The sequence below is a fragment of the Sebastes fasciatus genome, chromosome 13 (genome assembly GCF_043250625.1).
Source record: "Sebastes fasciatus isolate fSebFas1 chromosome 13, fSebFas1.pri, whole genome shotgun sequence".
Taxonomy (NCBI): Eukaryota; Metazoa; Chordata; class Actinopteri; order Perciformes; family Sebastidae; genus Sebastes; species Sebastes fasciatus.
This window is the reverse complement of record NC_133807.1, coordinates 12,794,061-12,807,794: the sequence shown is the minus strand read 5'-3', so window position 1 is coordinate 12,807,794 and position 13,734 is coordinate 12,794,061. Positions and strand designations below refer to the sequence as shown.

The 13,734-nt window shown below is 43.8% G+C and overlaps 1 protein-coding gene across 4 annotated transcripts in view; it reads left to right on the top strand.

The window, feature by feature from the left end:
* Nucleotides 1–13,734, top strand: part of smurf2 (SMAD specific E3 ubiquitin protein ligase 2) — a 62,697-nt gene that overhangs the window by 36,705 nt on the left and 12,258 nt on the right. For all 4 annotated transcript variants that reach the window (XM_074655545.1, XM_074655544.1, XM_074655547.1 and 1 more), the window contains 7 exons: nucleotides 2,785–2,850; nucleotides 3,904–3,988; nucleotides 4,224–4,307; nucleotides 4,826–5,040; nucleotides 7,492–7,576; nucleotides 8,659–8,817; nucleotides 9,113–9,166. In XM_074655545.1, coding sequence (XP_074511646.1) covers nucleotides 2,785–2,850; nucleotides 3,904–3,988; nucleotides 4,224–4,307; nucleotides 4,826–5,040; nucleotides 7,492–7,576; nucleotides 8,659–8,817; nucleotides 9,113–9,166 — 748 coding nt within the window. The remainder of the gene's footprint in view (nucleotides 1–2,784; nucleotides 2,851–3,903; nucleotides 3,989–4,223; nucleotides 4,308–4,825; nucleotides 5,041–7,491; nucleotides 7,577–8,658; nucleotides 8,818–9,112; nucleotides 9,167–13,734) is intronic.

Genomic DNA, 13,734 nt, shown 5'->3' with positions numbered 1-13,734 from the left:
TGGTTCCACATTACGTGCACCAATCTACATGCCGTGTATTCTCCGTGCACAGGACTGTGACCCCCGGACTGTGGCTGTTCTGTACGAATACACAAACTGTTACAGCGCTACTTGTTTGTGTACAAGAAAACTCCATGGGGTACCTTTAACTTTTAAATAGCATGCATTGTTCAAAGTTTGTATCCTACCATATTCCCCTCCTTTTGGATTTTTAAAGGAACAGCGTGCAACATTTCGGGGGATCTGTTGGCAGAAATGGGGGGGTATGCTGCGATTTTCGAAAAATCATCGACTGGTTCCCAGTGATTATCGAATAGTATTTTTGCTTGCAATGCACATCCCTAATGTTTTCTTAAGTGTATAATCACCTGCACATAAGAATTGTTGTGATTTTTGTTACCTTAGAATGAGGCATTTATATCTAAATAGGGAGCGGGTCCTCCCTTCAGGAGCTGGCCGCCATGTTTCTACAGTAGCGAAAAACAGACAAACCAAACACTGGCTCTAGATAGGTTAATTCACGTTTTCCCATTTTCGCGTCGGCCACCGTAGTTCTCCAACACGCTTGGCACACGGGAGAAGTTTCAGTTGGTTGCAATCTGCAACCTCACTGCTAGATGCCTCCAGATCCTTCACACTGCACCTTTTAAAGCCTAAATATCTGTGCATGGAAAGGTCCGGCAGGGTAAAATGCTGTAATCAATTTTTTAGACAACAGTCTCAAATTTGTTTGTGCTGTTTTAACACAGCACTTTGTATTATTGTACTGATGATTAAATCACTGTGGATGCAGACAGCTGTAATGCAGAGCTGACTTCCAGTGATTTTTTTCCCCAGATGCTCTTTTGTCTTGTTCTGAAAATATATTCCTTGTGGTACAGTTGCAGCACAGATTGTGTTGCCAAACTACACATGACTTGTTTGTTTTACTTTAGTGAGCTATTTATTTGTCGTTTAGTTTACTCCGTTCATTATTCTCTCTACTGGACTGGAGAATAACTCTTGAATTATTAATTAGAGTCATTCATACCCTAATGGTAAAATGAGGCCGTATCCATTAAAGCCAGCCTCTTACCTGCAGTGTGATAAGAAGCAGGAGTTAATACCACAGTGTTGCTGTCAGGCCTAAGTGACAGAACATAGAGTAGCTCCTTTTTAGTGTCCCGTCCCCCTCGCTAGGCCTGACAGAGGCCAGACCCGTGTGTGAGAGGGGTCGCCACTCTGCCCCCATGCCAGAACAGGAAGAGCCAATCAGCATCACCCCGCAATTACAGTAAAAACGTCTCATGTCAGAAGCTAACTGGATAAATGAGACGGAGGCTTTAGTAAATGGCTCCTAGTAAAAGCAGTGGCAGACAGATGTAGCTTCAACAAAGCGGTCTGGGTGAGCTGGTACCTGCTTGCTGTAGGCCGAAAGCAGGAAAAAGAATCCCACCGCTTTTTCCTAGAAGCCCCCGACACTGTTGTTTTCCTGGAGCGACGCAGGAAACCTGAAACTTGTGCCACAGCTGTGAGTGGTTTGCCTCTGCATTTCCTTTCTCTCCTGGCCTCCTCCTCACCCCTTAGTTTCCCCTTCGGTCTCCTCCACACACACACACACACACACACACACACACACACACACACAAAATGCCATTGTGACTAACCTCCCTCTATCTCCGTCTGCCGATCTAGACAACCGGTCATTTCAAGCAGACATGCATAATTGTGGAGCTATTAAATTGTAAGCGTAGATGTGTTGTGTTCTCTCTGTTGTGGTCACTCTCCCCCTGTGAGTATTTGTCATTCTTTTGTTTGCTGTGTGCATTTAACAGCGGTCGCAGTTTTGTCCCCTCCACAGGCCGTAGAGAGGGCACTGGGTTGACTAAAACATTTGTGTATAATTGCACAGTGTCTTGGGTCGACTGTAACATTTATGTATAATTGCAGAGCGTCTGCGTCTTTGTGTATATGACTGCATTAAAATGCATGTAATGCAGCTCAAAGTGAGTGCACTTTTCTGCATACATTTACTGTCTGTGTGTGTTTTCTGTTTTCTCTGTGGCTGCTGACCTCAGGCCAGCCTTGTAACGGTTTGACCGTTGCCTGTTTTGGTCCCTGTTTAGTCTAGACAGACATCCTGAGCTGATCTGCATGACACCCAGACAACAGAGAGCAGATAGTGGCATTTCTCATGTCTGAAGGCAACTTGGACATTTTTTTTTGGTCTGTTCTTTTTTTTTTTTTTTTTTTTTTCGCCTGATCTCTCTCTTTCTCCCTCGCTCTCAAATTCCGCAGACTTTAAGAAGTTCAGACAAAGAGTTTCCAGACTTTGGCAGAAGTTCATGTCCATGCTAAGACTAAGCGGAATAGTGCAGGCTTTGTACTGAAATTTGTCAAATGTTTGACCCCTGCATTTGAACTGAAGCCCGCTCTGTACCGATGCTCAGCGAGACTTTTTTTTACAGCCCGTGGCTGCTCCACAGACCAGACCATCTGTTCCAGGGCACAGCCAAGCTGTGGTCTGCAGACAGAAGAATGAGAGACAGATAATGAGGGAGAGAGGAATTGACTCTGAGTGATGTAAATGATACAGAGCAATGGGACTATTCCAAAGGAGGGGAAAGAAATGCATCCCAACACATGCTATTTTCCTTGTAAATCTCTGACACTGACGAATCCACTCTTTTCTGCTCTTTCTTTCATCTTTTCTTCTCATTTCCTGTTTGTCTCATGGTGTTGTCTCTCTCTCTTTCTCTCTTTACTTCTGCGCTCCACTTCTTCTTTTTTGTCCTCTCTCCACAGACCAGAGACTAGACTTGAACAAGCTGAGTCCCAATGACAGTGACACAGTCAGAGGCCAGATAGTGGGTGAGTACAGATGGACACGCAAAACAAGGATGCATTTGGGAGCACAGCAAATTTTGGGAAAACAGGTCACTTTAATTAGAAAGTAAAAGGAGGCTACACAAAAACCTAAAATAGTGTTTTTGGGGTGTTTTCCACTCTTCACCATGAGGTCAGATGTACAGCATGTTGTCCTTCATTCACTGTGTTTTACATATTCAAGGAGGGTGGTATACTAACCACTAATGGGCAGCATTTACAGCAAAAGAAATCAGTTTAAAGCCAGGGTCAACTATTTAAAAGTCACTTTAATATTTTCCTTAAAATTATCTCATCATCTAGTCAGTTCTTGTAGTAATCATGGATCTTGTATTGAGCATCCATGTTCTGTTTGTTCTGTTTGCATGTTGATGCATAGTACATAATGTATTAAAGAAGCAACAATTAATCAATTAGTTGTCAACTATTATTTATTTATTTTTATTTTTTTTTCTTCCCGTAATAATTTATTGTGTGTAACATCAGGTGTACAGAAACATACAAATAGAGCACAAATGTAAATGATTGTCCCTCCATATATTGGTATTTTTCCCACCCAACCCTCATCCATTGTCGATGCAAAAAGGATATAGAACAAAAAACAAAGTTAAATTGAATTAAAAAAAACAAAGAAAGCAAAGAAAATAAGATTTAATTTTTTTTTAAATAGAATAAATAATAATAAATCAAGTACACTGACAATAATAATAATAATTATAAGATAAATCACAAACTACGGATAAGATAGGCTGATAAACTTTATCATGGACAAATTAACTGTTAGTGGCCATTTCTGTTTACATAAGTTAAACTTTATAATGTCTTACAATTCAGACCGTCCCTGCAGAAGGGAAAGATGAAAAAGGCAACTTCCTTTAACCAGACCCTCCAGGATACCACTGATTAAACTTGAACCCCATTCCTGTTACTCATAAAGATATAAAGCCCCATTTTGTGCTTCGATAAAATATCTGCATCTGCACTGTAATCTGCTGTCTAGTAACGGTGTATGCATCTGTCTGCCATGTGTTGCTGCAGTGAGCCTGCAGTCGAGGGACCGGATAGGCACGGGGGGCCCCGTGGTGGACTGCAGTCGGCTGTTTGACAACGATCTCCCAGATGGGTGAGTGGAAATCTGTTATCATCTCAGTGAGAGGCTGTTGCAAATCCTAAACAATAAATGCTGCCTTCAAGTGCAGGAGTAAAGATGTTCGTAATATGATATTTGCATGTGGTGAGACGGAGCGGTGAGACGGAGCGGTGAGACGGAGCAGCGAGACAGAACACTGCTAGATGTTTCTGCGGCTGCTTAACCATGTCCGCTCACTGCTGCGTCTGTGTATGTTTTCTGCCGCCAGCTGGGAGGAGAGGAGGACGGCGTCTGGACGGATCCAGTATTTGAACCACATCACACGCACCACACAGTGGGAGAGGCCTACCAGGTGAGTACACTCTGCAGCACCGCAGAAACTCCAACCCAGACCTTTAAATCAAACAGCAGCAGGCCGATGGAAGGCCGCATCTTTGACCTCAGAGCTCCCAAACTGGGGGAGTCTGTCCAAAACTGGAGTGGGCTCCTCAACAAAAAAAAGAAAGAAAAAAAAAGGTGTCAGACAGACCGCTCCAGACAGTGGTGTTTAATGATGTGGAAGAGCCAGGGAAGTCACAGAGCTGACGAGAGCGGGAATAAGAGGCAGCTCTTCCCCCGCTCTGTCTCTGTCTGGTGTATTTATGCTTGTTTTTATCAGCTCTTGCCACGCTTGACCTCAGGCAGTCTCTGTACGTTTGTGTTTGATGGTGCTGCCTTGTATGGATTTCCCAGTTAGCACCTAAACACTTCCTAAATGCAGCCTATTGATTTGCTGCTGTTTCTCCTTTTCAATCCTTCTTATATTCTTCTCTTTCTATCTTACACTGATGCACCATTACGTCACTCTGTGGTTTTCTCCTCCCCTCTCAGGCCCGCATCAGAGTACTCCAGCCCCGGCCGGCCTCTCAGCTGCATCGTGGACGAGAACACGCCCGTCAGCACAAACGGGGCTACGCCCACCACGGCATTGCCGCCCATCGACGGCGACCAGCGGGCCCAGGAGAGACGGGTCCGCTCCCAGAGGCACCGCAACTACATGAGCAGAACCCACCTGCACACACCCCCGGACCTCCCTGAGGGATATGGTTAGTGGAAAGCCAGCATCACAAAGTGGACTTGCATATAGTGTACTGTATATTGTATATAGTAGGGATGTCACGAAACCAGAATTTTACCAATACTGGTGAAATTTCACGATTCTCGAAACCAATTCCATGCAACACTAAAAAACAACAGTAAGTCCCATGTACTTCAACATCCACTCCTTTATCACCATTTGGATACTGTTTTTTATTAGGAAGTTAAACAGGTGATAAGGTCTGTGGTTAACAAGCTGAAGAGATTTTAAAGTTTTGTTCTATGACATAAAATACGTCAGTAAATACCCCACTCGTGAATTTTGAAGCTTTTACGTGTCTTAAAAAGGCGGTTGCTAACAATGTGTCCATGGTGTAGTTCATTTATAGCCTAACGTTTACTCATGGCGATTGTATTCACGCTTTAAAAATCATAAAAGTGGTGTTCTTTTGTGAAGATTATCTTGCTGAACAAAACCTGTAAGTTTCATAAATGTGTGTTTGCCACGGAGCTTATTTTCTGCAATAATCCAAAATCCAATGGAAAGATGCTAACTTCCCACCCATCAGTATAAAGAGTATTTACCAGATTCAACATTTAAGTGATGAACACACGAATGCATCAATAATTATAATTAAATAATATAATATATATTATTCTGAAATGGGCCATTCTGCACGATGAGTACTTTTACTTTTGGTACTTTTAAAATAGATTTTGATGCTAATACTTTTGTACTTTTACTTAAGAAAGATTCTGAATGCAGGACTTTTACTTGTAACGGAGTATTTTTAAACTGTAATATTGATACTTTTATTCAAGTAAAAGCTCTTAATACTTCTATTTAATATTCTGATTGCACGAGAGTATGCTGAGGGGGTTGCATCCTCCATGAAAGCCGTCTTTAATGCCACTATGAATCGTGTCATCATTGTAATGCTGTTGTGTTAATTGCTTCGCTCCTGCCCTGCTCAACACTGAGCCCAGTAACCCAGCTAATCTGTGTCCTCATTCAGTCGATGACGCTGCAGCTCCACACAAGGAGCCTGAAACACTGGCTCCATTTTAGACAATCTAATTGAATTGATCTGGCTGTTAAAGGCTGGCGGCAGCCATTCACTCCCCTCCCTCTGTTCTCCTTTCTGCACACAGTCAAACAATCAGAAGCATTCATGTAAAAGCAAACACACACACAAACACAAGCTGCGATCCCACACACAGCCCAAGGGAGTTTTGTTTATCCTCACAGTAAAATCTTCTGTAGCAGCCAGAGCCGTGGAAGCATATCACATCTTTGCTCTCAGTACTTCTGATTAGGAGGCTCTTAGTCTCACTGCACTTGTCTCCCTATCTCTGCTCCTACTTTCTTAATTCTTGGGCAGTTCCTCTAAAACCTGTCAGCACCTCTGATTCTCCTCATGTTAGCGAACACCAGCCAAGAGGTGTCACCCTGTGTGTCGGAACGTATATCGTGCGCTCATCAGGGTTTTGGAAGGTTATGTGTACATGCATGTTAAAGCAGGGCGGTAGGTCCAAAGGGATGCCAGAGAAGAGCTCTCTGGCAGGCCGCTTCATGGAAATATCTCTGTCAGGCGGTGATGAATGAGCTCACCAACTCAAAAGTCAGACAACCTCGTCTCTCCTCTCCTTTTCCTCTCCAATACTCTTCACCCCGTCTCTCGCCTCCCCTCCTCCTCTCCCTCCTCTTGGGATCTCTACTCACTCAGACAGTCCTTTTATCTCCATCTGTGTGATCTCTCCTTATAAACATCTGTCTGCATGTGGCACATGAATTAAACTCAATTTCATTTTCCATATATTTGAAAAGTTTGATACTTGATGCCAAGGTTTAGGCAAAAATGCTGTAGTTCATTTGTTTTAAGTTGGATTCACATCATTGTATAACCAAGGATCCCCAGATCTTGTATCGATTAAAGGGGACCTATTATGCTTTCATGCTTTTCCCTTTTCCTTTAGTGTGTTATATAGTTTTTTATGCATGTAAAAGGTCTGCAAAGTTACAAAGCCCACGCCAAAGGGAGTTACTCTCCCCACAGAAACACTGCTCCTGAACTGCCTGAAACGCCTTGCTTGTAGTCCCGCCTTTTCTTCCGTAATGTGGTGATGTCACCAAGTAACACATTTGCATAATACCTGCCTAGTGGCTAGTTTGGCACGCCCTCAAACAAAGCTAGTTAAAGCGGAGCTGGAGCGGATTCTGAAGAGTTTGGTTCGGTTGACCAATCACAACAGAGTGGGCCAGCTGACCAATCAGAACTCAAACAGAGCATTTCAGATTGAGGGTGAAAATAGGTGCAGCAGCACGGCTGTTAAAAATAGTGTTTTTTTAAACATTAAAGCATGTAAACATGTTCTAGTAGAAACCCCAAAATACAAGTATGCACCTGAAAATAAGCATAATAAGTCCTCTTTAATCCCATTTTTATATCTTCCTACAGAGCAGAGGACCACGCAGCAAGGCCAAGTGTACTTTCTCCACACTCAGACAGGTGTCAGCACGTGGCATGACCCCAGGGTACCAAGGTACGTCCACCACAGGATCTGTGACATCAGGGAGACAACTCACCAACGCAATGTTCTCCATTTGTATCGTTTTGCTCCTTTTTACCATCCACCATATAAACTGTAAAATATGTAAAACACAAGAATGATAAAATGCATACATGAGAAATTGGGTTGTCCACAGATGCTTAGGTCAGTTACCATTCCTCACGGTCCTCCTGAATTTACCGACCGTCCCTGACACAACTGACATTACACATAACTCGTGTCACGGTCTCTTAGTCCCGGTCCCCTTGTAGTTTTGCCGTAAACCTGCAGCTGATTACGAGCCTGACATGCTGTGAGAAGACCCATGTCACGGGGCTCTGAGAGATTCGGCGCTCTGGCACGAGCGCTGAAAGGCCTCGCGCTCTGGGACACATGGCCAACAGCACATGGGTCTCAATCAGCCGCACCAGAGGCTCTTGGGTAATACTCAGTCAGGCATGCGTGTCCTATTGATTACCGTATTCCAAAAAGAAACGCACACGCTCGCAGATCCACAAGCTTCACTGCCCTCCAGACGCTATCAATAAAACATGAGTGATATTATGATACCTGGCCACTGCTTGCATTCTATCAGTATACAAGTGATAGATGATAGTTTTATTGCTCTTGATAGGAGGCTATTGGTCACGCCACACCTCACCGGGTGCTCCTCAGGCAGCTCCAACATTAGCAGATGGCTTAGCTGCCAAGCTCGTAAGGCTCCGGTCCCTTTTGGCTTCCACCCCGCAAAACAGGAAAGTCAGCGCCAGCATCGCGAGCCTGCTGTAATTTCTGAGCCTTTTTGTCTCCACGGAGTCCAGCTGAAAGGGGTTGCAGGGCAGCAGTAAATAATTTAGATGGGAGGAAGAAGAAAAACAGAATAAAAGTGATTTCTCAGACATCTCGGAATCTCGCCGTCCGCCTGAGTCCAGTTAGTCAGTGCTTTGGTATGTTTTATACCTAGAATTTGATGTGTGTGTGTGCTTTGTCTCTCTTTTCCCCCTGTCCCACCCTACGCTGCCTCTTATTTTTCTACGTACTAATGTTTTATTGTGTGCTCTTCTGCTGCATTTCAGAGATCTGAGTAATGTGAACTGTGAGGAACTGGGTCCTCTGCCTCCTGGATGGGAGATACGGAACACCGCCACCGGGAGGGTTTACTTTGTCGACCACAACAACCGAACCACGCAGTTCACAGACCCACGCCTCTCTGCAAACCTGCATCTAGTCCTAAAGTGAGTGGTACAGTACCCTTTAGGGGTGGGGGGATAAAATCAATACAGCATAGTGTCGCGATATTTTGCGTGGTAATATTGTATAAATACACGGACGTCAAGTATCAACCTTTTATTATTATATACACTATTAACCTCTTAACAATCCGGATGCTATTCTCTCTTTCAGAAGTTGTAGTGGGCTCAGTCTTAACGCTAGAGTGAAGATACTGGTATCATATGAAACTAAATTCTGTGTATAAAAGCAGAGAGATTTATTTTCTGTCTTCATTTTGTCTTTGTTCTGCGTCTGTAGTCCAAGCCCAAGCCCCAATGGTTCTCGAGGAGGCATCGAAAGTCAGAATGTCAGGTAAGGTTTGGGCTTCACGCCAGTAGACTGGAACACACACACACTCGCTCAGACATTCACAGACTTACTCACTTAGCCTCCCCCTCAGTCGATGTTTTACATCGGGATCCTGTGCCAAGGTGTGTTCACCACCTGTAGAGGTTCGGAGTAGCCCTTCTGCTTAGCAGACACACAGAAACACATACGCAGTGCACTCCCCCACAGTCTTTCTTTCCACACACAAAAATTCCTCATCCCCGCAGAGGTTTTGATCATAAAGGCGTTTTAGCACACAATCCGTCACAAAGCTGGCTTTGGCCAGACATCAGATAGCCGAGTGGAAACCGAGGCTGCTGTGTCTGTGGCTGAGGAGCGTCTTACATCCAGGAAACGCCGCATAAATTCGATGCCCGAGTCAATGAATGAACCGTGTGTGTGTGTGTCCATCTGTGTAGGTTCATGTGTGTTAGTTCATGCTTCTGTGCTTGGTACACGGATGGATGCACGTGTTCAGAATTTCTTCCCCTGTGCAGCTGTTCAAACACATACTGTGTGGTGATAGCCATAGAATTACCCACAGGTCCTTGCTCCACAAAGGTGGAGCAGTGTATGGTGGCGGACCTCGCTCTTCCTCCGTGCAGAGCGACGGAACGCATCGATGGAGAGATCAGGTTTCTTTTTTTTCCTGTTCTGATGGATCAAAGAAGGTGTTTTGGGATCTTGTATTCGTTTTGCTTTTTTTCATTTATTTTAAGTCTTATAAAAATGTAACCTGGCACGCCACATTTGTTTTGTCATGAGCGTGCCCAGATGTGTGAAAATCTCATGCATAGAATTTCTATTGTATATGTATTCTGGTGGGATAATTAGTTCACTTCAAAGCCAGGCAGTGGGAATATTTATTTTAATGTAATATCACAGGTGATTGATTTTATACACAGACAAAAAGATTGGTGTCTTTATAGCTATTAGCGTCTGTAGAGAGCCGTACATCTCCTGGTTGTTCAAGGACACATGAACCCTTGGCCTGAGATATGTGAAATAACTCGATTATTAATTGTGCATGAGTAAGGTTTAACCTGAACCTACCTCAATCCATTCTAATTAAATTAACCCTGTAATAGATGATCTATTTGGTAGAGTTTCTGTCCTAACTGAAGCTGCTCTTTTACCGCTAATGGAATCGATTTCGGAGTGACTTTCTCGCTCGTGACAAAACTCTGGAAAAGATATCAGCCGTCATGGATTTCCATCAAGACATCTGCCTTTTATCAAGTCAGGGATTTTAGAAATGTTCACCCCTCCTGTGCCGTCATCCCACAAAAATGTTAGATATATATATGTCCATCAAAAGTTATAGTTTATTGCCTTTTTTTATTTGCTAAAGGCGCTGCCTGAGCATCCATATTTCCCCTATGATGTTGCAATCTTCTCCCGAATTCAAAAGCCCCCTGACTGGTCAAGGTCACCATTCGGTAGGTAACGGAATCCTTGTCTGGTTTTAAGACCTGGCTACAGAACTGCCCCTCTGCACAGTTGCATGAGAAACAACTGTGTCATTTCCCAGACGTTTGTGATTTGCTGTGTAGCAAAAACATTGCTTTTACTACGGCGACTTGTCCCTGCGGTGAGCATCTTCAGGTAACATGCACCAGGAGTCGCGCTCATCAGTGAGGAGTTGGAAAGAGAAGAGAGAACTCTGGGGCCCTGCAACCCGGAGAGAGAGAGCAAGAATGTTTGATTTATGGGTGAAAGTGAAGGAAGAGATGCTCCATGCCTCCTCCTCTCCCTCTCTCCCACCCTGTGAGTTGTCCACAGTGTTTGGGTGCTGTCGGGAGAGTTCCTGCCTCCCCTCTCCCTCCCTCACCTTCCCTCCCGCCGAGTCTAGTCTGTAGGAAATAAAGGGATTGAAGAGGAGGTCTCGAGTGTCCTATGGGGCCCTGTGGCTTTCTGGGATAGCAGGAAGTGATTGAAAAAGCCAAAGTGGATTCTACTGGGCAGACACCAGAAACCAAACGCAGTCACTTTGTTGAGGAGAAGTTGTCATTGTGGTAAAGGAGAATGCAAGCCATAGGGCGGATACTTGAGAGTAGCAGTTTCCAGTCAAGTCATTTCAGACTGTGAACTGACATGACATTTAAAGGTTCCCTCCCGCATGCGTTTGCTCCATTGAATGTACTAGTGCAGTTCCCATTCGGAGCGCGTGCCCGTCTGGAACGGGACGCTTGCAGTCATAAAAACATACATATACAGACAGACAGAGAGTCCTTCCTTCATAGTTAGATGATGCTGCTACAGCGCCACCTATTGGCCAAATGGCACCAAATTTGTCATGGTCACTCATACATCATACAGTATATACATTTGTCCATCAAATGTGGTCGCAAAAGCACAAAGCATTCAGGAGATATGACATTTTTTGTAATAAAGGCCCTTCCCACAGCATTTGAGCTAACTTTTATGGTCAGCTACGGCAAAACTGTATGGAACATCATCAATCCAAAAGAGTATCTTTTCCCAGCTTGGTCCAGAGATGTTCTGTACCAAATTAGGTGACTATTGCTCAAAATGCATAGGAGGAGTAGCAAAAAATCCGATTTAGACACAATGTAAAGTGATGGGAAATCAATCTAGATGCAAAAACTTAAAGTTCATTGTTATAGCGCCACCATCTGGCCAAATTGCACCACATCCGACACTGCACTCCCTTGGGTTCCCAGTAATACACCCACCAAGTGTAAACTCGGTTGATTGGGCGGTTCTCGGGATATGCGGTGTACATATAGACAGACGGACGGACAGAGATTCCTTGCTGTATAGTTGGATTTCTTTTAACCTTGGCATCTCTTTGAGTGGTACAGCCTACACATACATTCCGCCTGCACACACGCTGACATGTGCACGGTTTGCACCACCCTCTGTGCTCGGCTCAAGAGTCTGGTGTTTATGACCCTGCTCAGGGCCGAGCATGCCTGCTACCCCCCACCGGGGTGCAAAAGGCCACTGTGCAAATAATCCTTTAGTGCCGGCCCCATAAAGGCTCTTTTGATTCTGTGTGTCTGTGTTGTGTGCCACCCTCCGAGGGCCGTCTTCCCGAACACAGCGCCTAGTTCAAAACGTGTACTCTGAGTGGAGACCTCTGTCATCATTAACCGCAAATGATGTTCACAGCCACACTGTTGATACTGTGGTTAACCGCCTTTTTTTTTCTCACAGTGTTTGAAATGTTTCATCAAATGCGTCTTTCTTTCTTTTGTTTTTAGGCTTAATTTTTGGAGTATCCAATAAAGTGAGAAGACAGTTATGAGAAATGATTTGAAAGGCAGCGAAGCTTGAATTAAAACAGTTTCAATAGTAGTTTCAGTAGACTGCTCTACAAAAGCAGAGCAGTAACTACAGAAGCAGTGAAAAAATAAATGGTTTCAAGTTTTCAGGCTAGCCATAATACAAAAGACATAAAAAAATGCAGATACTGCTCTCTGCCTTTGGACAAACAAAATGTGTTTTTTTCACCTTTCTTGTGCATTTAAACTTAGTTTATTTTCTTTAAAAGAAAAATCATTTACAGTTTCATAGGGAGTAAATGTAGCCCTGTTTTGCTAGAGTCAACTATTAATATTTACGATACATCAAAAACAATAAACTACTCTACAATTTATTACATTTAAGTGGCTATAATCTATTTTTATAATAACAATGTATCAAATGAGAATCAGACTCAGCTTTATTGGCCAGGTTTGAGTAGACATACCAGGAATTTGACTCAGATTTTTGTTGCTCTCATTGTGCAAACACAGAAATAGAATTGCAGACGAAAAACAAGGACAAGTTACTTGATGTTCAAAAGTTCCTCCCTGGTGAATGTAACCAGAGTTGGAGAGCTGAATAAACAAACGAAAACAGAAAAAGTACTAGAGAGCGCATCACCGATGCTGCCATCCGCGACAATGTGAAAGGGGTTGCTTCTATTGATGAACCTGCAGAGAATTATCCCCTGGATCTGCAGCTCCCCTCAACTTAACAGCAGGCAGCTGTGTTCCGCGAAAAGGCACTAAAACACTCTGAACACCACCTGCTCCGCACCAAACAGCAGACAGACACAGTTGGAGACTAGCTGGGGAACAGAGCGGAGCATTTAGCAGCTAAAGAGCCAAATATTTCCCCCAGGAGTTGGTGCAGACCAAAAACGGAGCTAAAAGAGAGAGTGAATGATGGACTTACATTCTTCAGGTGGCCGAAAACACGACTCCAAATAAATCCTAATGTTGCTCAGTAACTGCTGGATGTGTAAAGTGTTGTGGTCTGTTCACAACTTTCTGCTGCCGCCAAGTGGCCAAAAAAGTTAGTAATTCCAGGTTTAAATATTTGCTTTGATTGTAGGTCAACCATCGCAATTGCATGAATTCAACTACGACCAAAAGCTAAGCTGATGACTGCTGCTCTGCGTAAATCAGTTTCTTTTTGTAATATGTAGTAACTGCATTTTGGATGTGCAGTCCAGTACATGGTATGAGTTTCTATCATAGACTGTATATGAGAAGTGGACGTAGTCACTGTGACATCACCAGTTGGTTTGTGGACTACCGTTT